General features: G+C 40.5%; 1 protein-coding gene across 2 annotated transcripts in view; it reads left to right on the top strand.

Annotated features, from left to right (window-relative positions):
- The window catches only part of SHROOM4 (shroom family member 4), a 200,144-nt gene that overhangs the window by 168,915 nt on the left and 8,585 nt on the right, over positions 1–22,644 (top strand). For both annotated transcript variants that reach the window (XM_031445206.2, XM_031445208.2), the window contains 2 exons: positions 18,313–19,083; positions 22,272–22,421. In XM_031445206.2, the coding sequence (XP_031301066.2) occupies positions 18,313–19,083; positions 22,272–22,421 (921 nt within the window). The remainder of the gene's footprint in view (positions 1–18,312; positions 19,084–22,271; positions 22,422–22,644) is intronic.

The raw sequence follows: 22,644 nt of genomic DNA on the forward strand, positions 1-22,644 counted from the left end.
TGGTGTCCGTACCAAGGACTTGATGCCATAGATGTATTCCAGCCTGCCCCCCAACCCTGGCAGCTGAGCTATTGACCAGACTGATCGCTAGCACATTTTGGAATATGTAGTAGTCAGGAGTATTGTGGGACATGGTGCCATCAGCTCAGAGGCCTGAGGCAGGGACCAGCCCATGCTGAAACATAGATGGGAAGGCATAAACTCTGCTAGTCTTCCCAGCAGACACTGGGCGGTCAAGTGAGGAGGTAAGACTGTCCAGCTACTGCTGTGCCTTTGCCTCAGAGTGTTTCTTGGATTCTGTCACCTTTCTTTTTTATAGGGCTTGTTGAGTACTTAAGGTCTGCTCATTAAAAGTCCAGGAGCAGATCATGCTAACAATAGGTTAAAATTCCTGAAAGAAGGCAGGGACATTTTACAAATGGTATATATGGTTTGGACTAAAAAGGAAACAGTTGCTTGGTTGGAACCCTTAAGGAAAAAAAGTGGCCAGAGTGGAGAATGCTCCTGTCATGTGAGGAACATGGCACCTGGTACTCATGCTCCAAAGAGATGAGCCCACCTGCCATAGGTGACCATGAGGAGGAGACAGTTACCTTCTCTACATTGCTCTCCATCAGCCTAGTACGACCTTCTCTTTTGTGAAATTTCTTGATATGCTCTTTCAGCCAGTTCTTCTCCAGGACCAATTATATAAGAGGCCCTTAAATTATATTGAATCTTTAACTCTAAGTCCATGAATGAAGGAGGGACAGGGAAGATGGTTCTTAGCTGTGCCTCTGGGCATGGGATCACGTAGGGAGAGGACTAGAATCTGGGTCTCCTGACCTCTGAAGAGCCCAGGGTTCTTTCTGGGGGGTCTACATTATCCCCTGTGGTTTGGTGATGTAGTCAGGAAGAATTTGGGCTTTCTTTTGACTCCAAAGTCTGGGAAACCTATCGGTTTTCTGGTTGGCAATGGAAAGAGAGGAACCCCACATTTATCGATCATCTACTAAGGGTCAGTCACTGGGTTTGGATCTTTTTATACCTGTAATCTCATTTATTCTCCACAACAGTTCATTTTACTACCTAGTTTATAGATGAGAGCCAGAGAGGTTCTATAACTTAGCTGAGCTCACACAGCTCAAAAGTGATGGAGCCAGGATTCAGACCTAGGTTTGTCTGGCCCCAAAGTTCATGCTTTTTCCATTATAACTGCTTCCATTAGGATCCCTAAAGAAACCCTTCAAATGGGTCCCTTAGCACATCTCAGGAATCTAAGGCCTGGATGAGGATACTATGGGATTCTATGGCTGGGCTTGATTCCCCACTGTGGGCTGACTTGTACCATGTTCGTGGAGAAAGCATTTCGGTCTAGTGGGTCTGCTGAGTTTCCCCTATTAGACTGAGGCCATTGAGAAAGGAGAACCCGCCATAGTCATGGATGTACTCTCTGTGCCTAGCACAGTGCCTGACACAGAAGTTGCTCAAGAAATTTTTGTCATTTGCTTGCCAAATGCAGAAACAGAGTCTCCTCTGCCATCGAATGGGTGACATGACACACAAATAATAATGCTAACATTTCTTGAGGACAGTAGTCTATTTTATTCCATTCAAAGCATTTTCCAGATATGTATTTCTTATCATAACCTTATGGGGTAGGTACTGTTGGTCTCCCCATTTGACCGAGAGAAGGAACTGAAGCACAGAGAGATCTATTCATTTGCCCAAAGTCCCACAGCTAGGAAGTTGACTTAGACCCAGTCAGTCGAGCTTCAGAGACACTGTTCTAAACTACATTGCTTCTCCAAAATGGTTCTCCTACCCATCAGCCAGTCAAGTAAGAGGACTTAATTCAAAACCTAGTGTGTGTACAGCCTGTTTCTAGGCAAACAGGGAAATATGAGAGATAGTATCAGGAAGCATAATGCCTGCCCATCCACAGCTTGGAGCAAGGACGACTAACCCACACAGAGTTAAGTAGCAGTAATAATAAATTACAATTTATTATAACAAATTACCACTAGCAAAACAACCTATGTGCCACTAGCTAAGTTACATATATTATGTTTTATCTTCCCTGAAACTCTGTCAGGTAGGCATTATTTTAACTAGGTCAGTGATTCCCAAACTTGAGTGTGCATTAGAAATACCTGGAAGGCTTGTTAAAAAATAACCCAGATATGGGGGGAAGGGAACTAGCTCAGTGGTAGAGCACATGCTTAGCATGCACGAGGTCCTGGGTTCAATCCCCAGTACCTCAATTTAAAAATTTTAAAAAAATATCCAGATGGATAGTTGATCCCAAAGCACCCACCCTTCCCTAGAGTGTGATTCAGTAGGTGTGGCGTGGGGCTCAAAATTTGCATTTCTAACAAGCTCCCCAGGTGATGCTGATGCAGCTGGTCCTGGGATCACACTTGGAGAACCATTGACTCCGATAAAGAATCCAAGGTTCAGGAGACCTAAGTAACTTACTTAAAGACTCCTAGCTACTAAAGGGACAAGCCAGGTTTTAAACTCAGGGGAGTTGCTATAAGATGAAAAATGTCAAATAAAGGGTTTAAACTAGCAAAGTTCTGGTGCATGGTAAGGGGCCAATACATGATAAGTATTATTGTGCCCTATTGAAGTTCATTGGAGAGCAAAAAGACTGAAGGCTGGGGCCAGCAGGAGGGAAGGCCCGGAAGGGAGATTAAGCAGGGTGTGTTGGTGGAATAAACCCTGCTGGTGGTTAAGAGTTCCAACCTTGAAGTCTGTCTGCCTGGGTTCAAATCCAGGTTCTTCTGTTCTCCAGCAGTGTGAACTTAGCATGTGGCTTGCTCTGCACCCAGCTCCCGCCCCTCCCTTTCACTCCACCCCATCAATTTCCTTATTTGTAAAATGGGGTAAGAGTACCTACCTCCTGTGGACTGTTGTGGGGATTAAATGAGTTAATCTATGTAAAGCATTTCGGACAAAATCTGGCACTATAAACCCTCATAAATGTTAATTGTAATAAGGAGGAGGAGCAAAAGGAAGAGGAAAAAAGGGAAGAGGAACAACAGCAGCAATGGTAACAGTAAAAAAAAAAAGGGTAAATAGTGAAGTGTTGCACCAGTATAGTTAGGCCTTCAAAACGAGATGGGATGGCAAATATGGAAGCAATTGAAGGTTATTGATCAGGTAAGTGACATGGTAAAATTGGCACTTAAGGCAATTTGATAGCTTTGCAGCCTAGATGGGTTGAAAGGAGACCAATTAGGGGCAGTGATTCAAGCATGAAAGAGTGCGGCCCTGGATTGGGAAAGGGTGGGGCACATACAATAGGAATGGAGCAGAAGGGATAGATAAATATGTGTGATATTTAGGGGGGAAAGTGTTTATTCTGAAAACAATATTACAGGAAATTAAAAACAGAAGAAAAAGTATCCTTATTCTGACCACTCTGACCCCCTGATTGTTTTCATTTCCCTGCCAGCTTTTATTTCAAGGCATAGAGATTTGGAGGGTCATGATTATAATAACTATGTAAATGTGATTTTTTTGTGTCCTGCTTTTTTCCTCACTAAGCATTACTTGGTAAACAATTTTTCATGTTGCTATAAAGGCTTCCTCAATAGTTATAAATTTTAATGGGTGCATAATATTTCACCAGCTTAATGCACTCTAATTTGCTAATCATTCCCAAATTGGTGGATAATTAGGTTGTTTCCAATGCCTTGCTGTTATAAAGTAATGCCACTGAAAAATTTTGAGCAGCTATAACCTTTCTCTCATTTTGAATTATCTCATTAAAAACAATTATCCAGAGTTGGGATTACTCGTTGAAAGAAAATGAAAATTCTTATTATTCTCAAAAGATTTCACCAAACTGCCTTACCCAGAGGCATTTTACTCTGCTGTTAGTGATGTATAAGGATACCCATTTCCCCCAAATTTGCCATCATGGAAAAAATTTCTTTTTCTAATGTAATAGGTGTAAATGGAACCCGTTATCATTTTAATATGCCTACTTTGATTATTCTAGTTTGAACACTTTCCATGTATTTATTTCATATTTGCCCTCCTTCTCATGTGAATTGTTGGTTCAGATGATTTGCTCACAATTATTATGGGACAACTCTGGAGAGAAAAGTAAAGAGAACTCTGTGATTGGAACTTGGGAAAGAAAGGAGATAAGTCAAAAATAATTCTGGGGGAGGGTATAGCTCAGTGGTAAAGTCCATGCTTGGCATGCACGAGGTCCTGGGTTTAATCCTCAGACCTCCATTAAAATACATAAATAAATAATTTTTTAAACCTAATTACTCCCCCCCCCAAATTTTTTTAAATAATTCTGAGCCCCAGTGACTTGGAGAAAGTTATTGACATAGTGGGGACAGGTGAGGAGGGGACCTGGTTTGGTGGAGATGATAAATTTGAGGTGGGATATGTTGAATTTGCAGTTAGTGAAAGAGACAAGGGGAAGCTTTTGAGGAGGCTTATCGATCACCCAGCCAGTGGGGGTAGGATGAGGAAGAAGAACCAGCAAAGGCAAATGAAGGGGTAAGCAGCTGGAGTGGTCAGGAGGAGAAGGATGCCAGTGCATCATCACAGAAGATAAGTAGAGGACTGATACTAGCTTTGACAGTTTGGACTCACAAGTTACCTTCAAGAAAGCAAACTTAGTAAAGTGGTGGGCATGGAAAGTAGATGGCATGATGGTCTATAAAGAGAATGCATAGGGAAGAAATGCATACAGCTTAACACATCCTAAATTCACCTGTTTTAAATGCAGTTTCATGAGTTTTGGTCAATTTACATGCTATGCAATCATCACCACGATCCAATTTTAGAACATGTCCATACCCCTACAAAGATCCCTTCTGGCCATTTGCAGTCACTCTTTATTCCCACCCTCAACCTCAAGCAACCACTAATCTACTTTCTGTCTCTAGGAGTTTGCTTATTCTGTACATTTTATATAAATAGAATCATACAGTATGTGGGTTTGGCTTTTTTGTGTCTGACTTCTTTCACTTAGCAGGCTTTAGCAGTTCCTCTGTGTTGTAGCATGTATCAATATTTCATTCCCTTTTTTAAGCCAAATAATATTCCGTTGTATGGACATAGCACATCTTTATTTATTCATTCATCCATTAATGGACATTTGGGTTGTTTCCACTTTTTAGCTACTGTGAATAATGTTGCTGTGATCAGACATGTACAAATTTCTATGTGGACATATTTTTTAATTCTCTTGGGTATATATTTAAGCATGGAATTTCTGGGCTGTATGGTAAATCTGTTAACTTTTTGAGGAACTGCCCATTTTCCAAAGTAGCTGTACCATTGTACATTTCCACCAGCAAAGTAGGAGGCTATCAGTTTCTTTTTATTAATTTTAATACAATGATTATGTGTTACTGTGTGTTTTGGAAAATCATTTAAATGAAGAATGCATCAAAAGACTGTGGAAAACAGTATGGAGATTCCTCAAAGACTAGGAATAGACTTCCCATATGACCCAGGAATCCCACTCCTGGGCATATATCCAGAAGGAATCCTACTTCAAAAAGACACCTGCACCCCAAAGTTCATAGCAGCACTATTTACAATGGCCAAGACATGAAAACAGCCTAAATGTCTGTCGACAGATGACTGGATAAAGAAGAAGTGGTATATTTATGCAATGGAATACTATTTGGCCATAAAAAAGAATAAAATAATGCCATTTGCAGCAACATGGATGTTCCTGGACAATGTCATTCTAAGTGAAGTAAGCCAGAAAGAGAAAGAAAAATACCATATGAGATCGCTCATATGTGAAATCTAAAAAAGAAAAAATGAACATAAATACAAAACAGAACCAGACTCAAGACATAGAATACAAACTTGTGGTTGCCAAGGGGGAGTGGGGTGGGGAGAAACAGACTGGGAGTTCAAAATTTGTAGATACTGACAGGCATATGTAGAATAGATAAGCAAGATTATACTGTATAGCACAGGGAAATATATACAAGAGCTTGTGGTAGCTCACAGCAAAAAAAATGTGACAATTAATATATGTAGGTTCATGTATAACTGAAAAATTGTGCTCTACACTGGAATTTTACACAACATTGTAAAATGACTATAAGTCAATTAAAAACAGTTTTAAAAAAGAGATTTATACATTTAAGTATGTTTAAAAACAATTTGGCTAAGAAAAGGAAGGAGAGAAATGGGGTGGTGGTTGGAGGGGGAAATCGGATTTAAGTTAGTGGTTCTTAAAACACGGTCCTAGGACCAGCAACCTCAGTATCACCTAAGAACCGAGGTAGAAATGCAAATTATTATGCACCCAGACTTACTGAATCAGAAACCGGGATGTGGCCCAGAGATCTGTGTTCTAACAAGCCCACTAGGCATTTATGATGCAAGCTAAATATATGAGAACCACTGGTTTAAGTGAAGGTTTGATCAGGATTTGGGAAACGGGTTTAAGTTTAAAAACAGAAAGGAGAGGTCAATGGAAATGGAAGGAATATTGATGCTAAATATAAAGGAGGCCAATCACAGCTTACAATCTAAAGGAAGATGAGAAGGCCTACTAGGAAAGGTCAAGGGCAGAGATGACATTTAAAGAGGAGAAATCCTGATGGAGTTTCCGTTCACCCTTCCCCCTCCACACACACACTTTTAACATTACTTATGTCATTTCTGTCACAATTGGAATGATGTGCGTAGGTGGGAAAATCAAATGTATATTCTTGAGCCACTCTCTGCCTGGAAACCCACAAGGAATTTTAATTCTAGGTAGTTACACTCTTGGTTGTCTCCCTCCACTGTTATTTGGTTTGTGTGCAGAGAATGCAAATGCATTTTAATATTAGCGGGAGGGAAAAAAATTGGTGAGTAGATCTGCTGAGAGAAAAAGCCACCTAAGTGTGAAGTATTTAAAAGCCAAAAGAAATTCTTTTCTGGATTATCTCTTGGTTTTCTGTCCTTGTGATTGCCTCCTGTGATCCTTTCCAATTTTCTACCTTTCACAGACCTTTAGAATGTGTAGGGTGTTTTTATATACATGGCCTCAGTTAATCCTCGCAACAACCCTGTGCAGTTCAGCCTTACTTTTCCCATTTGACTGATAAGGAAGCTGAGACTCAGGAAAGGTATTATTATACTGTTATTAATAACAACCACAACCAAAGGTAGAATAGACACATTTATTGTTTATTGTGTGTCAGGCACTGCTATAAGCATTTCACATAAATTCTTTTATTTATTACTAATCATGACCCCATGAGATAGTTGCCATTGATTGACCCAATTTTACAGATGAGGAAACTTACAGAGAGATGAAAGTCACTTGGCCCAAGGTCAAACAGGCATCTGACTCCAGAGCCCATTACTTCTGGGATCATACAGCAAGGACGTGACAAAACTAGACTACTATTCAGGTTTTTCAGTTGTCAGCCTAGGGTTCTCTCCCTTCTCTTGATCATACCCCATTGTAAGCAGAATATGGACTATCTGTACACATTTCCTACTTGCCAACTGAGTGAAAGAAAATGGATAATTCCCAGTCGAATCTCACTTCCCTAGGAAGAGTACACTTTTCAGGAAGGCTTTACCAGCTGAGAAGAACACAATCTTCAGAGGCACTGAAGGATTTGTCAAAGAGCACGACAAAGCTAATTTAAATACTTGGGTATTAATTTAATCCTGGGCACACAGAACTTATTCAAGGAATATTATAAAACTCTAATGGGAAAAATAAAGACATGAATAAATGCACAGATATACTCTGCTTCAATTTGGGAAGACTAAATACAGTAATGATTACAATACTCCCTAAGTTAATAATATATAGATGTAATGCACTACCGATTAGAGTCACTGTGGGATACTTTATGGAACGTGTCAAATTCATAGTGAAATTTATCTGGAAGAATAAGAGGGCAAGAATACCAAAGCATACATTTATTTTAAAAGGTAATGATGGTAGACTTACCCTATCAGATTTTAAAGTCTGTCATAAAGTGACAGTGATTAAAACCATATGATAGTGGGTTGAAAAAAGTCAAACAGTGAAATTAAATTAAAAAAAAGAGAGATTCTAGGAACAGATTCTAAGAATACAGAGCACACTGGAAGCAACCATGAACTGGGAAAGCAATAATCTCTCTTCAATAAATGTTGAGAACTTTAGGTATCAATATTGAGAGTAATTAGCTTAGAGCCACAGCACATACAATATTCTGTAGTAAATTTCAGAAAGCAGATCAGTGGAATAGCATATTCATTCCAGCTATGGATGGAAGATAAATTTGTGTCTGTTAAATGGAGACAAGATGGATGGTTTCAAATATATAAAACTTGGCGGAGTAGGGGGAACCTTTGCACAACAAAATGTAATAAAAAAGCTAAACAGAATGAGGGGAAATGTCTTGGGTCAGCATCACAGATAACAGTAATTGACTGTCCAAAAAAATATAACAAATGTATACAGCTAGAGAAGGTCAGCTTTCAGATTCAGCTTCATAAAAGGGCAAGGAAAATGAACAGGCAATTTACACATGAGTAAATAAAGGCAGTAGAATCACTGCATGGAAAAGTCCAACCTCTCTACCAATTGAAGAAGTGCAAAGAAAAACAACTTCAAGTTATCCCAGTCTGCTTCTTAGATTATCAATTAATTGAAATTATAAATAGAAATGACAAAACCCTATCTTGACAAGACTCAAGGAAACACCATATGTTTCTGGGAGCAGTCTTAAATTGGTAGAGCTTTCCTAAAAGACAATCTAGAAATCTGTGACAGGAGTTACAAAACTGTTTGGACATGTGCTTTGACCCTGCATACCCCCAAGGAAATTAACCTAAAAAGAAAAAAAAAAGAATTTATTTAAAGATATTTGTAGTAGTGCTATTTATAATCATGGAAAAGATTTACCAATCTCATATATCATCCTGATGGAATAGAATCTAGCCATTAACAGTGACAGGTATACAAATACTGGCTCTGGCACAGAAATGGGTATTTGTAATAATATTAACAAAAAAGGCTAAATTCTAAATCTCACATTGATCATAGCCATATACAAAGAAAATTCAGAAAAGCATCTGGTAAAATGTAGATAGCTGGAGTTAAATGGACATGGTGTTCTTTGGGTGCTTGTCAAGTTGCTGGAATTTATAATAAAGAAAGTCTGAAGAAGAGGCAGCCCACTTTGGTTTGATTTAGGCCTGAGAAGTTAAAGATCAAAGGTTTTGGATTCCCATGTCAGTGACAGACAGTGACATACTTACCAGACATGCTTCATCTCTCTCTTAGCTAGAATTTGTTTTGCTAGAATTCTCCATCAACCAGCACTTCCAATTACATCTATGATAACTTGACATTTCTGAAGGACTACATCCCCAGAATTTGTGAATCTGCAAATTTGTCACCACCACTACAACATAGAACCTCCCCACCCCAACTAATGAACATTTTCTTATCTGGCTCAGAACCATTACTTTCTCAAGACCTTTACATTTCTCTTCACTCCCATCATCAGCACTAGTTTGCAAATAGTTTGCATTTCAGTGCCATTATTCACAAAGAAGCACATTTTCTCTCTACCATGGTTACTGTGCACCTGTGTACCTTGACAATAACTAGAGACCCATCAAGTCACACTGAGGTGGCAGTGCCAAGTGGTTGACTAGGCTCCCTCCTTTGCTTGGTGAATTGCCCTACAAACCAGTACTGTGATGCCTTGCAAGTCAAATTCATACCCTCTGCAGAATGACCAGTTACTACATTTCATGGATCTTTAGGGTGATTCTCAAAGGGTTGACACCTCAAATGTTGAATACATGCATGCCAAAGAACTACCCTGTATAATAATTGTTATTCATCACTGAGCGCCTTGAATGCCTTTTAAACTATCTGAGATAGAATCATGTTCTTTATAACTTTGGTATCAAGTCTACTCCATTGTATTCTAGGGCTTTGAAATCCAGTACATTAACATCTGGTATACATGAGGACCCAAATATACACAAATTGCTTTCTCCCCCAGCACGTGCAATGTTTAACGATAGTGGAACACCAAAGTTCCTTAAGTAGCATCAGGACTCCTGGAAGTTTATGGACCTCCAGTATACCCATTATTTTGTTTTGTAAATCTTCATCCCACTTGTCACATGGGTGGTATGTATATAGTTAATTAATGCATTTTATTTTGAGAGATTTTTTTAAATGGCTTTATACCTCTTAAGATACCCTGGTGAGTTGGAAACCTGGTAGGCGGTGACTGCTTAGAGCATCACAAAGTGTGATCAGGAACCAGCAGTTTCATCATCATCTGGGAAATTGTTAGAAATAAAAATTCTCCACCCCCCCCACCTGAGACCTACTAAATCATAAATTCTGGGGGTAAGACTGAGCAACCTGTGTTTGAATAAGCCCTCCAAGTGATTCTGCTGTATGCTCAAGTTTCAGAACCACTGGATATTGGAGAATAGAGCCTCAGTAACCTCGGCCAGCCCGATCCTCAGTTAAATTGTTCACGTGGATATCAAACCCTCCAGGTCCCTTGACGATATGTTATGTATGATATGATATGTAATAAAATTTCTTTTACTAAATCTCTTGAGAAGTTTATGAGAATGCTGAAGAGGCAGCATGTTATGCTGATAAAAGCATGGGCACTGGAGTCAGATGGACCTTCATGGTACCTCTCCTCGCTGCTCATTCTTTTTATGTTCCCTCAGTTGTTTAACCTCCCTGAGCCTCATTTCTAACATGGACAAGAGAATACTCATACTAGAAGATTGTCTCAAGGGTTAAATGAGATCGAGTCTGTTAATTGTCCAGCTCTGTGCCTGACCCGTGATGGACTCACATGTTCAAGAGCGATCATGACCATCTCTTAGCACCATGTCTAAGGGGTCTCGAAGCATAATGGGAAGACGCTCTTAGAAACTCCAAATTAGGATCATTGGTGAGAGGGAGCTAGGCTTCACCCAGGAGAGCCTCAGTAAAGCAAGGACCCCTCTGATCTCTTCAAAGGACACTGCTCCAGCCTCCTGGGGGCTGTAAAAGGTTCAGGAAGAGTCCTGACAGTTGCATTTGTTGTTGCAAGCCTAATTATTCCTCACTTGAAATTCTGTGGCCCCAGAGGTGGAGAAGAGTGGCCACAATAAGCTCTCTGGGCCCTTGTTCCCTCCGTGCGTAGCCCCCTTGTGTCTCACTTCCTGGATCTTGCAAATACTTCCTTCAGCCACAAGCTGGGAGTGGCTGTTTCTCTTGGAGCAGTCTTATCTTTTGGCTGCCGAGGAAATGGGGGGAAAAAGGGAGAGGGGCTGGAACTGTGCATTCTGGCTGCTGAGATCCTGGAATGCCAAGCTATTGTGGTGAGTTTAAAAACAAAAATTCCAAACAGGACAACTTCAAAAGGCCTGAGGAGGAGAAGGGAGGTGATTTTTCAGTCTCTGCAAGTATCAGTTTTCATTTTCAATTACTATGAGGCCAAAAAAAAAAAAAAAAAGATTGTAACAAAAGGGGAAAATCTATTCATCAGAAGAACAGGCGACCTGTGCCAAGAGGAAAAGAGAAGAACTGCCCAGGACTTGGCACATGATTTGCTTTTGTTTTTTGAGATGGAGTCTCTTTGCTGGTGTCAACAAAGCCCTTTCTCATACTTAGCTTTCATGCCTCCTCCCCTCCCTTCAGCATGAGCTGAAGTCTTTGTGAACACCTTGGGGATGAATACAGTGGAGGTACCTTTGGCCTCACCCCAGGCAACCTTGCTTCAGTGGGCTTGTCCCTGGGAGCCATATAAGGCAAAAGTTCCTGTCTGGACACTACCATTTCTTACTAGCTGGGAAAATGAATTATCCTTGCCAAGCCTTAGGATCCTCATCTACAAACTAGCAAAATGGTAACTCCTTCAATGAGCCAGTGTGACGATTCATAGAACTACATACGTGAAAGTGCCTAAGACAGTGCCTGACACATAGTAAGAAGTAAGAAACTGTAGTTCTTTTCCCTTAATGAAGCTCCTTTTCTTCTTCCCCTCCAGGGAAGAATCCTGACTTGATCCCAAAGCACAGTTGTAGATTTCTACACATATAAGAGGCCTGAGCCCTTTGAAAAGAGGACCTCTAGAAACTAGTATCCTTGGCTTGAGCCTGATACACTTCAGTGAAAGCCTCCCATTCACCAGTCAGCTTCAGCCATTAGTGCCTGGAAAGCAAGGGCTATGGGTTTTGCTCCTCTTAGATCTAGTCACCTTGCACAGTGTAATACTCAATAAGAGCTTGGAATGACTCCTACACACACTGGCCCAGCTGATCCTATGGAGGGAGTCTTGCCTACTTCTTCCCTGATGTAAGTGACTCAGCAAGGTTCAGACTGGTCTTATCCAGGCTGTGTTGGTGGAAGGGCAATGCTTTTCAAGTTAGGATTGATGCAGAGAATAGCAATTTCTGGGTCGCCTTGCTAGAGCCTGGTACCTCCAGATAGTGCCCAAGTGCCATGAATTGGGGTACCAAATGTCCCTAGAAGGGTCTGCTCCTTTTCTTCCAACTGATTCTGGAGTTGGCTACTTAGAGGTAAATTCTGTAAGGCAGACATAAATGATAAGTACCTAAATAAGACAACTGAGAATATCCAGTCTTGTTGATCTTCACACTGCTCTTAAACCTAAACTTGCCTTTTATTATCTCTCCCTTTATAGTGTATGAGAAGAGTGAGTGAGTGAACCTAGGTTTAAAATCCTTGGATATCTAGGGCCTCTTGGCTAGACAGCCATATGGCTGAGCTGGGACCCAAGGTCTCCTGGTTTCTTGGCTATTGAGCAGGCTTGAACATTAACCAGGGGGCAGTGGAGTCCAGCTCCCTGGATGGGAACAAGGAGCAGGGCTGAAGCATACAGCAGTGCAGGTTGTACACTGAACAATTTTCACGACCATATGCAGTCACCCTGAGTAAGGGACTTCACTCTTAACAATAAACATCATTCTGTCGTTTATTAATCACCTTTCCATGTACCCAGCACCATTGCTAGGTCTTTTTTACTTAGTTAATCCTCACAGAAGCTTTTCAAGACATATTTTACTGAAACAGAGATAAATTAAATACTTTGCTCAAGGTCATGCAGCTTTGGGGTTAGGGAGGCAGATTTTTAAATTTGATTGGAATTCAGACCCAAGACTCTCTAACACTGTGTCCTTTCCATTCTTCTCTGTTGCCTTTCCTGTGCCCTGGCTAGGGAAGAGGAAAGAGTGGTAAATTTGATGACTAGCAAGAAGCAGGGTTTTTCTTACCAGAGCGGTAAGACATCAGCCCAACTGGGGCCTTTGGAGATGTTCCTTTCACCACCTGAATTTCATAAGATCTAGACTTGGAGACCTCTGCCCGCAAACCACAACACTGGCATCTTTTTTACCCTGGACCTTTGTTTCCATAGTATGGTCCCTGAACCGCTGGTATTAAAACCCTTGGGGCAAACTGTTTAAAATGCAGGTTCCCAGGCCCCACCACTGTGGTATTAAATCTCCATTTCTAGAAGTGGAGTCGATGAATTTGCATTTTAAACATCTTTAGGTAATTCCCAGTGAGCCACTTTGATGACGAACAACTGTCCTAGACCAATGGTTTCCAACTTTTTAGATCATGCACCCTTCTCAGAAAGAATTTTTTGAGCATGCACCTTCAGTATATGTTGGTAATTTATTAATAAATCTCTTCTATCTACTTCTGTTCTAATATTTGTTTTTAAATGAAAAATGGTGAGGGTTTTTCATTAGTATTCTTCAGTGAGAATGGGCCCTAGTTTTCCTTTATGTATGTTCTAGTTGTTGGATTTTGGCATTTGGCAGGATTCTTTTCTTCTCCCCCTATTCTCCAGATTTCAGAGTCTAGAAAATATAAACAGCATTGGGGTTGTCTGTTCCTTGAAGGTTGGTAGAATGAGCACAAGACTATAAGAGTGTGCTAATTTTGGGTTGTCAAATTTATCAATTTTTTTTTTTTACTGTGGTAACTGGGGGTTTAGATGTTTTCATTCTTCTGCAGTTTTGGTAATTTTTGTTTTCCTATAAAACTCTTCTAAGTTTTCAAATTTGTTTTCATAGGGCAGAGTAAATGGTTCTCTTACTCTTTTCATTTACTCTGTAACTGTGGTTATTTCTCCATTTCTAATTTTGTGCATTTAGGGTTTTTAATTAGATTAGCAAGTGGTTTATCTGTTTTACTGTTTTATATTTTCTTTTGAAGAAAGCGTTTGGCTTTAATTATTAGCTCCATCATTTGTTTTCCAGTGTATTAATTTCCACCATTAGTTTTCTTTCTGCTTTGCTTAGGTCTATTTTTGTGGCTCTTAACTTCTTTTGTTGAAAGCATAATTCATTTATTCTAATTTGTTCTTATGCATTAATGTAAGTATTTGACTATAAATGTTCCTTTAACTATTGCTTTAATCAACCATATCCTCTAGTTTCTGATATTTTCATTGTTGTTATTTTCTAGGTATTCTACAATTTCAGATTAGATTTCCTCTTTGACTAGAGTGGAAGATATTTTTTACCTTTTATTTTCTATGTGCTTGAAGTTTTTGTTTTTTTCATTTTTGTTATTAATTTATAGTGTTGCTGTATTGTGATTGGATACTAATCTACCATACTGGAAGTCTGCACTACTTCCACTTTTTGACTTAATATATAGTCAATTAAATTTTTTTCAATGGGCCCTTGAAAATTTTGAAAGTAGAATCTCTTTTTAGTGTATGAAGAAATTTAGATTCTTTTGATTGTCATTATCTGTCATCAGCTGAAACAGTCTTATATTTTGTTTCTGCTTTTTTCTACCTTTGCATTTTCTATACAATCACTTTATGAATTTTGATTCTATGTTATTTGGTACATAAAGATTCAAGGTAATTAGATCTTAATTATGTTTTCTAATCATTAATATTATAGTGACCTTCTTTGTCTTGTTTTTTTTGCTTTTTGCCTTTAATTCAACTTTCTAATGCTATGAGTATCATGGCCCTTGGGGTATTTTTTGGAATTAGATCATTTATTAAATGTTTATTGAATGCCTACATTGTGCCAGGCACTAGGTACCAGATGAATGAGACACACAAGATCTCTGCCCTTATGGGGATGTACGCTCTGAGAAAGACAAAATAGAAAAAGGATAATTAAAAATAAGTTGTCTCTACTTTAGATAAAGTGGTCAGGAAAGGTCTCTCTGCCTAATAGCATTTGTCATCCTGTTACTTTCCACTCACTACCTTGTTTGTTTGTTTGTTTCCTAAGGGGGGAAATACCAGGTGGAACAGTTTGTACACAAGGGATTATTATCATCTTAAGGAGCTATAGGTGGGTGAAGGTCCAAATGAGAGAGAGTGGGGATGTGTGGCTATGAATTTCTGATCCACATGAGGGATGAGCTAGCCAGGATGGGAGATGAGGGGAGTGAAGGAGGTCTTGCTTTCCTTCCTATCTGAGTGTGGCTATTGTGTATTATTATTTTTTAAGGAAATATTCCCAGTCGTCAACATGACTATTGAATGGACATTCTGTCTGATGATTTAATTGAACTGCTGGAATTTCCTGACAGTAGGCAGTACTTAGCATGATGCTGATTGCTCACAGGCTACAGCAGGAAACCAGATCTTCAGGCTTACAGGGCTTAACTCTTTAAACTCTGAGACTAAAGAGATATCCTTCGACTTTGGTTATTCTTTATTATACAGAAGTGACTTTTTATACATATGTAAATAAACCTGGACTTCTGTTCCTTGAGTATACTTTTCCAATGCTTACGAGAGTCTTATTTCACCTCACAAATGACAATTTTTTACTTTTCTGATTTTTTTTCTTATAAGTATATAATATATATATATATATATATGTATATACATATATTAACATTTTACACACACATACCCTTAACTCTTGAATCTGAAATTCATTTTGGTATATCATATATGGTGCAGCTCTAAATAACACTGCTCTGAAATTGTCTCAAAAATATCTATTAATTTTTCTTTATCTTCTGACTTTGGAAGATGAATTGTATGGAATTATATGACATTTTTATAGATAGTTTGATATGTTTCTGGACATTCTCTTCTGTAGAAAAATATTTTATTATACAGTAGTTCCCCCTTACCCATGGGAGATACATTCCAAGACCCCGCCATGGATGCCTGAAACCACAGATAGTACCAAACCCTGTGTATACTGTTTTTTTCCTACACATACATACCTATGATAAAGTTTAATTTATAAATTAGGCAGAGTAATAAATTAACAATAACTAATATTATAATAGAACATTATAAACAATATATGTGAATGCTGTCTCTCTCCTTAATCAGTTTCCTCAGCTCAGCCAGAAATGTGGCAGTGGCTTCTTCACTGGCAGATGCAGCCTCTACAGTATTTTTCTATATTTCAGTCCAAACCTATTCCTGAATCTTTGTAATTATCCCTTTCTTGCAGTAAATGGCTGGTGTCACTCATTTCAGGGGATCCCTTGCTGAAGTCTTCATAGAGACTCCATGCTTTCTGGCACAACATGTTGCCATCAATAAGAATGCGTTTTCTGTTCATGTTCTTCCACCCACAGATTTAATACCTTTTCCATCTTAACTTAGCACATATCATGCACTGTGACAGAACTTGCAGTTCGAGGTGTGACAGCAAAACTAGCAAGAATTTCTTTTTCCTTCTTTACAATGTTATGGATTTGTTCTTACTGTAGATCTTAGCAACCTCAGCATATGATTTTTTTCTTTCCTTATTAAGTTGAGGACTTTCCTCTTTTCACTTAAAAGAAGCACTTTACAGCTTCTCTTTGGCAGATCCAAATTGCCAGCATCACTACTCATGGGCTTTGGGGCCACTATTAAGTAAAATAAAGGTTACTTCAACACAAGCACTGTGATACTGTGACAGTCGATCTGATAACCTAGATGGCTACTAAGTGACTAATGGGTGGGATCTGCTGGACAAAGAAATGATTTATGTCCTGGGCAGGATGGAGCAGGACAGTGGGAGATTTCATCACACTGCTCAGAATAGCAACAATTTAAAATTTATAATTGTTTATTTCTGGAAGTTTTCATTTATTATTTTTCAGACAATGGTTGACTACAGGTAACTGAAACTGTGGCTAGTGAAACAGCAGATAAATGGGGACTACTGTATCTTGCTTTATTTTGCAAGTTAACAAAAAGAATTCTATAGTTAAAAATTCCTGTTGAGAATTCCAATTGGAATTGTGTTATAAGGGGATGGGTTTTTTTTTTTGAAGTATAGTTAGTTTACAATGTTGTGTCAATTTCTGGTGTACAGCATCATGTTTCAGTCATGCATGTACATACATATATTCATTGTTATATGCTTTTTCAGAAGGAGATAGTTTAAATCCAAAATAGCAGGTATTTGTGAATGGCCTGCTTGATGTTTTTCGGTACAAGAACATGGACAGAAAGTATACATGTCAAATTCATGACATAGCTTTCAGGTAGAGAGGCAGCAGGGGAATAGAAGTGAGGAGTGAAGCAAAGGATGTTATTTATTTATTTTTAAAAAGTCATGACACATAGATGGAGAAGTGTTAAAATGTGCTAAATTCTGGGCAGTAGATGGGAACGTGAACATTTATTACAGCAGTCTCTGTATGTTTTCAAATATTGGAAAACTTTCCTCATTAAAAACAACAAACCGAAACAACAGATGTAGCAGGATAACCACATTTGCAAACCCCAGAACACAGCACATTCAATCTGAGTACTACAAACAGAGTGGGGTAGTGTGTGTATCTAGCCTTTGGAGTGAGACTTTCCATGTTTGAATCCTCGCTCTGCCCCTTACTAGCTTTATGACCCTGAGCAATTAACTAACCTGTCCATGCCTCAGTTTCCCAAGCTGTAAAACCAGGACAATAATAATACCTACTTCCTAGGGTGATTGTGAGGATTAAATAAATTAAGACATGGAAAGCACTTAAAACAGTACCTGGCACTTAGTACATGCTCAGTGTCTGCTGTCAATATTATAGATGGTATATTAGCATTACTATTATTATTATTACATTTACTACCTATATTGTTTTGTAGCCATTTAAAATTTTATGTAAGTTGAGGAGGGGAGAGGGTATAGCTCAGTGGTAGAGCACATGTTTAGCGTGCACGAGGTCCTGGGGTTCAATCCCCAGTACCTCCATTAAAAAATAAATAAATAAACTTAATTACCTCACCCCCTCAAAAAAAACAAAAAAATTTTAAAAATAAGTAAAATTTTACGTAAATGATGTCATCAAAAATTTTGGAGCCATCGCAATTTGCTGGTTTCACACAACCTTCGTCTGCTATTTTGCAGGGAAATGGCTCATTCCAAGGCTAGCTTTTCATGGGCAACCCCCTTCCGTCCTTGTCTTGAGAACCCAGCACTGGACTTGTCAAGCCACCGAGCTGTCTCTTCTCTTGACCTCCTTGGAGACTTCAAGCACGCCTCCAAAAAAACAGAGGAAACTTCCGTCTATGAAGAGGAGAGTTCCATGTCCTCCACGCCCCATCCGCTACGTGGCCGGGCCTTCTCAGAGAGCCACATCAGCTTGGAGCCCCAGAGCTCCCAGGCCTGGGGGCAGCATAGGAAGGAGCTCTTTACCAAAGTTGATGAGACCCAGCCGGATCGCCTGGGTGCCAGGAAGAAGGCCTTTCCTCCTCCTCGCCCTCCTCCTCCCAACTGGGAAAAATACCGCCTCTTTCGTGCAGCCCAGCAGCAACAGCAGAAGCAGCAAACGCAGCAGCAAGAGGAGGAGGAGGAAGAGGAAGAGGAGGAAGAAGGGGTTGAGGAGGAGGAAGAGGAGGAGGAGGAGGAGGAGGAGGGGGAAGAGGAGGAGCTACCACCCCAGTATTTCAGTTCAGAAACCACTGGTTCTGGTGCCCTCAATCCCGAAGAGGTCCTGAAGCAGCAGGGCTCCAAAAGCCTCCCAGCAGAGCAAGAATCCTTTGCTCTCCATTCCAGTGATTTTCTGCCTCCTGTCAGGGGCCACTTGGGATCTCAGCCCGAGAAGGCTCAGCCCCCTTGCTACTATGGCATTGGTGGCCATTGGAGGACATCAGAGCAGGAGACCGCTGATTCCCCCAAGTAAGTGCTTATGAAAGACATTCAGTCCTTAAAGAGGCAGCAGCGTGAGGTTCACTTCCACCTCCACCATTTCCCAGCTGCGTGACCTTGGGCTGGGCAAACTTTTCCTAGACTCAGTTCTCTCACCCGGAAAATGGTCATGATGATACCTATTCCACGTGGTTGTTGCGATCATGAGGATAATGCATGTAAGGCATAGCCCCATGCTTAGTGCAGAGTTAATGCTCAGTAAGTGGTGGTTGTGGGTGTTCTTATCCCTAAATATCACTATCAAGATGCTATACTTACTGTTTCTCAGTTTGTCTTTAAGGTATGCATCCATTTCTGGCCCCTGAGCCAGAAAACCTTAAACAGCTTGTGGCCCTTTTCAAAAGCCTGGCTCTGGCCCTTTTCTGCCTTTTCTCCTACTTGCTCTCTCAAACAAGAGGCCAGCTCACCACCTGACCTGCCTGAGCTTCTAAACTCTTCCCCCACCCCCAGGATCAAAGGTGTTCCTGGGGTTGGGTGCTTTATGCCCCAATCATTCCTTACAACAGCCAAAAGCATGCTTTTCCTCTTCCACTTTCTCCATCATCCACACCCGTGTTTCCTCTGCCTTTTTGCATTTGCTTCAATGGGCAGATGGTACTACCAAAAGTAGTAGTTGACAGGGTCAGCTGCCTGGGCAGGGAGGCCAAAGCCGGAGCGTGGTCTGGCCACAGGACTCTTCTATTCACTGTGGAAAGCTCCCCCCCAACTCTCTGCTGGGGATGGAGGTGGGGGGGGGCGGGTGTCAATCCTTTAAGTGCTGTCTTTAAATGCCTCTATAGAAGGGAATTGCCTGAGATTTGTTGCTATGAGAAGTCCCTGGTTATTGTGTCTTTTACTGACAGGCAAATCCTTTGCTTGGCTATCTGGAGCTAGTTGAGAACTTTTCCAGCCTAAGGTGCCACAAGCCCAGCCCTTAGAGGGCCTGGTTCCCAGACCCTGTGAGAATCTCTTATCAGATTCCTAGTGGCTGCTTCTCAAGCTGCTCATGTAGCTGGGGAGCGTTCTTACTGGAATTAAAAAACACATGTGGAAAGTGATTGTGATCATTACCTATCATGGCAGGGAGAAGGAAAGGTGACCTAGTACATAGTAGGTACTTCATATTTCAGAAGAAAGAATGAATAAAGGAGTACATGAACATGTATTAAGCATTTTCTATGTGCCAGACACTGCTAGTCATTTCCTGGCTATTATTTCGGTTAATCCTCCCAACAGCCCGATGGGCCATGATTATCCTTCATTTAGGCTTTATTTAGGTAACTAAAGCTGAGCAAAATATGAGACTGACTGACTGAGAATTACACAGAAAAGATTCAGAGTTCTTTTCCTCATGACTATGGGATGCGAGGGGAAACATGTTTGCACACCACCCTGGCTTGTGGCTGGAAAAAAAAAAAACCAATTACAGAAGCTTCTTTGAGTGATGGAGATTTCAGGAACCACATCATTCCCAACATAGCTAAGATGTTTTGCCTGTTTACTATGTGCCGAGCATTCTTCTAAGCACTTCTGTGTATTGATTGAGTTAATCTTTGCAACAAGCCTATGAAATAGATACCACGAGTCTCCTACATTTTTTTAAGAGGAGAAAAATGAGGCACAGGGAAATAAAGTTGCAGAAGATCACGGGTAGCCAGAACCCAGATAGTCTGGCCCACTGTGCCCACTACATCACCCCAGGATCTCTGGGCTCCTCAAGAAGATCCTAGTCAGACCCTCCGAGAGCACAGGGTTCTAACCAATGGAAAGTGGCTTTAAGGTTTTGTAAGGGAGAGGAGTGTAAAGAGCAAGCAGATGTGTAATATTTCGAATCTAAAATGCAAACAAAAAGACATTCTAATTTCAGCCCAGTTAAACTAGAGTATCTCTATAACCCACATACTATTTAGTTACATGTAGTTAGGATACATGTAGATGCAGGTTAGTGGAATTATTGACTGTTGGTTAAATCTAATAACTCTGAGTCAAGTCCGGGTATAGTTTGCTTTATGGACTCCATGCCTTTCATCTCAGTGTTCTGTAGAGGGAATCTTATTTTTGCATCAGTATTCATTATCAAAGTCAGATGATGTTCTCATAGATCCTCTAGACCCTCTTCCCTTTTAATGGAGATTATCCAGGAAGGAGCCCTAGAACATAGTGCCTAATATGAAACACTAATACTACAGGACAGGGCCGTGTCTGCTGGGGAGCTGAGTCTCCAATTAGCACATCCTTTAAAATTGTTTTCCAGTTTTATTGAGATATAATTGACATACAGCCACATCACCATCTTTTTAAAAAAAAAATTCTCTGCTTTTTTTCCCAATGCTTTCTGACTGAACTCACACACATGCCCTAAACATTTTTCTCGTAGATTGGAATTCCCTAAGTTCATACATTCATCTTCTCTCCAGAATGTTCTCTCTTTCTCTGCTAGCATATAGTCTAGCCAGAAAATTCCTTACCTGTAGGGTTTTATATGATGTCAAGTTGGCCCTTTGGCAGTAGAACATCGTGGCTAAAAGCACAGGTTCTGGAGTTAGGTCACCTAGATCTGAATCATGGGTCTGCCACTTACTGTCTGGTGACCCCAGGAAAGTCACTTTCCCTCTCAGTGCCTCATGTTCTTCATCCATAAAATGGTTGTCATGAGTATTACACTTTATGTCTATAGTTACACACACACACGTCCGCACATGTACCTATATATCCTAGGACAGCTCCTGGGCATAGTAAGCACTGTGTGAATGTTCCCTAGTAGCAGTCCTTTATCACTGCTATTAGCTTACACATCTACATGTAAAATGAATACCTAAGATGAGGAATATTGGCATGCCCAAGTTTCTTTTGTGTGATGAATTAGGAGACAGCATAGCATGAATCAGTAAATAGCTGTGGAGCCTTTTAACCATTATTTTTGACCTTTATCTAAGAGCTGCAAATAGCTGCAAAAATGACTAATGAGTCTCTCCTGTTTTTTTCCTTTCAAACAGCTAGAGGTTAGTGAAGGGGCAGTGACACACACACACAGGTGGAGGGTAGGGATGGTGGGTAGGCAACAAGAATAGAGTGGGGGTGGGCCTCCTCTTTGCATAAACCATAGGCAAAATTATTTGCCCCTCCATCCCTGAAGCCTAACATTGAAGCATTTCTTTCCATTTCTTTCTTCACACCAGACCAGAAGCTCTGATGGCAGAAGAGTCCAAACCCAAGCCAGTGTGGAGCCAGAGCTACTTCTTTCCTGAGGAACAGCTTTCTTTCATGGGCTGGGGCCCTGAGAAGCAGCACTTCAACCCTGCAGGCTTCAGTGACCCCAAGACCACAGGGTCTGCTGCTACAATTGTCCAACCCCTGGGCACCACTGATTTCAGTTCCCCCCTCCCATTTTGTTCTACAACCATGGAGGAGGCTGCTGCTACTGGGGATGTGCCACGGGTGGAGAGATGTAATCCTTTTTCAGGCTGAAGGCCCACCCCACATCGGGAAGTCTCAGAAGAGCTCACGAGAGATGTGGTGGGCCATGACAAGTCTCTGGCAAGGGTGCTAACC

The sequence above is a fragment of the Camelus dromedarius genome, chromosome X (assembly GCF_036321535.1).
Source record: "Camelus dromedarius isolate mCamDro1 chromosome X, mCamDro1.pat, whole genome shotgun sequence".
Lineage (NCBI taxonomy): Eukaryota > Metazoa > Chordata > Mammalia > Artiodactyla > Camelidae > Camelus > Camelus dromedarius.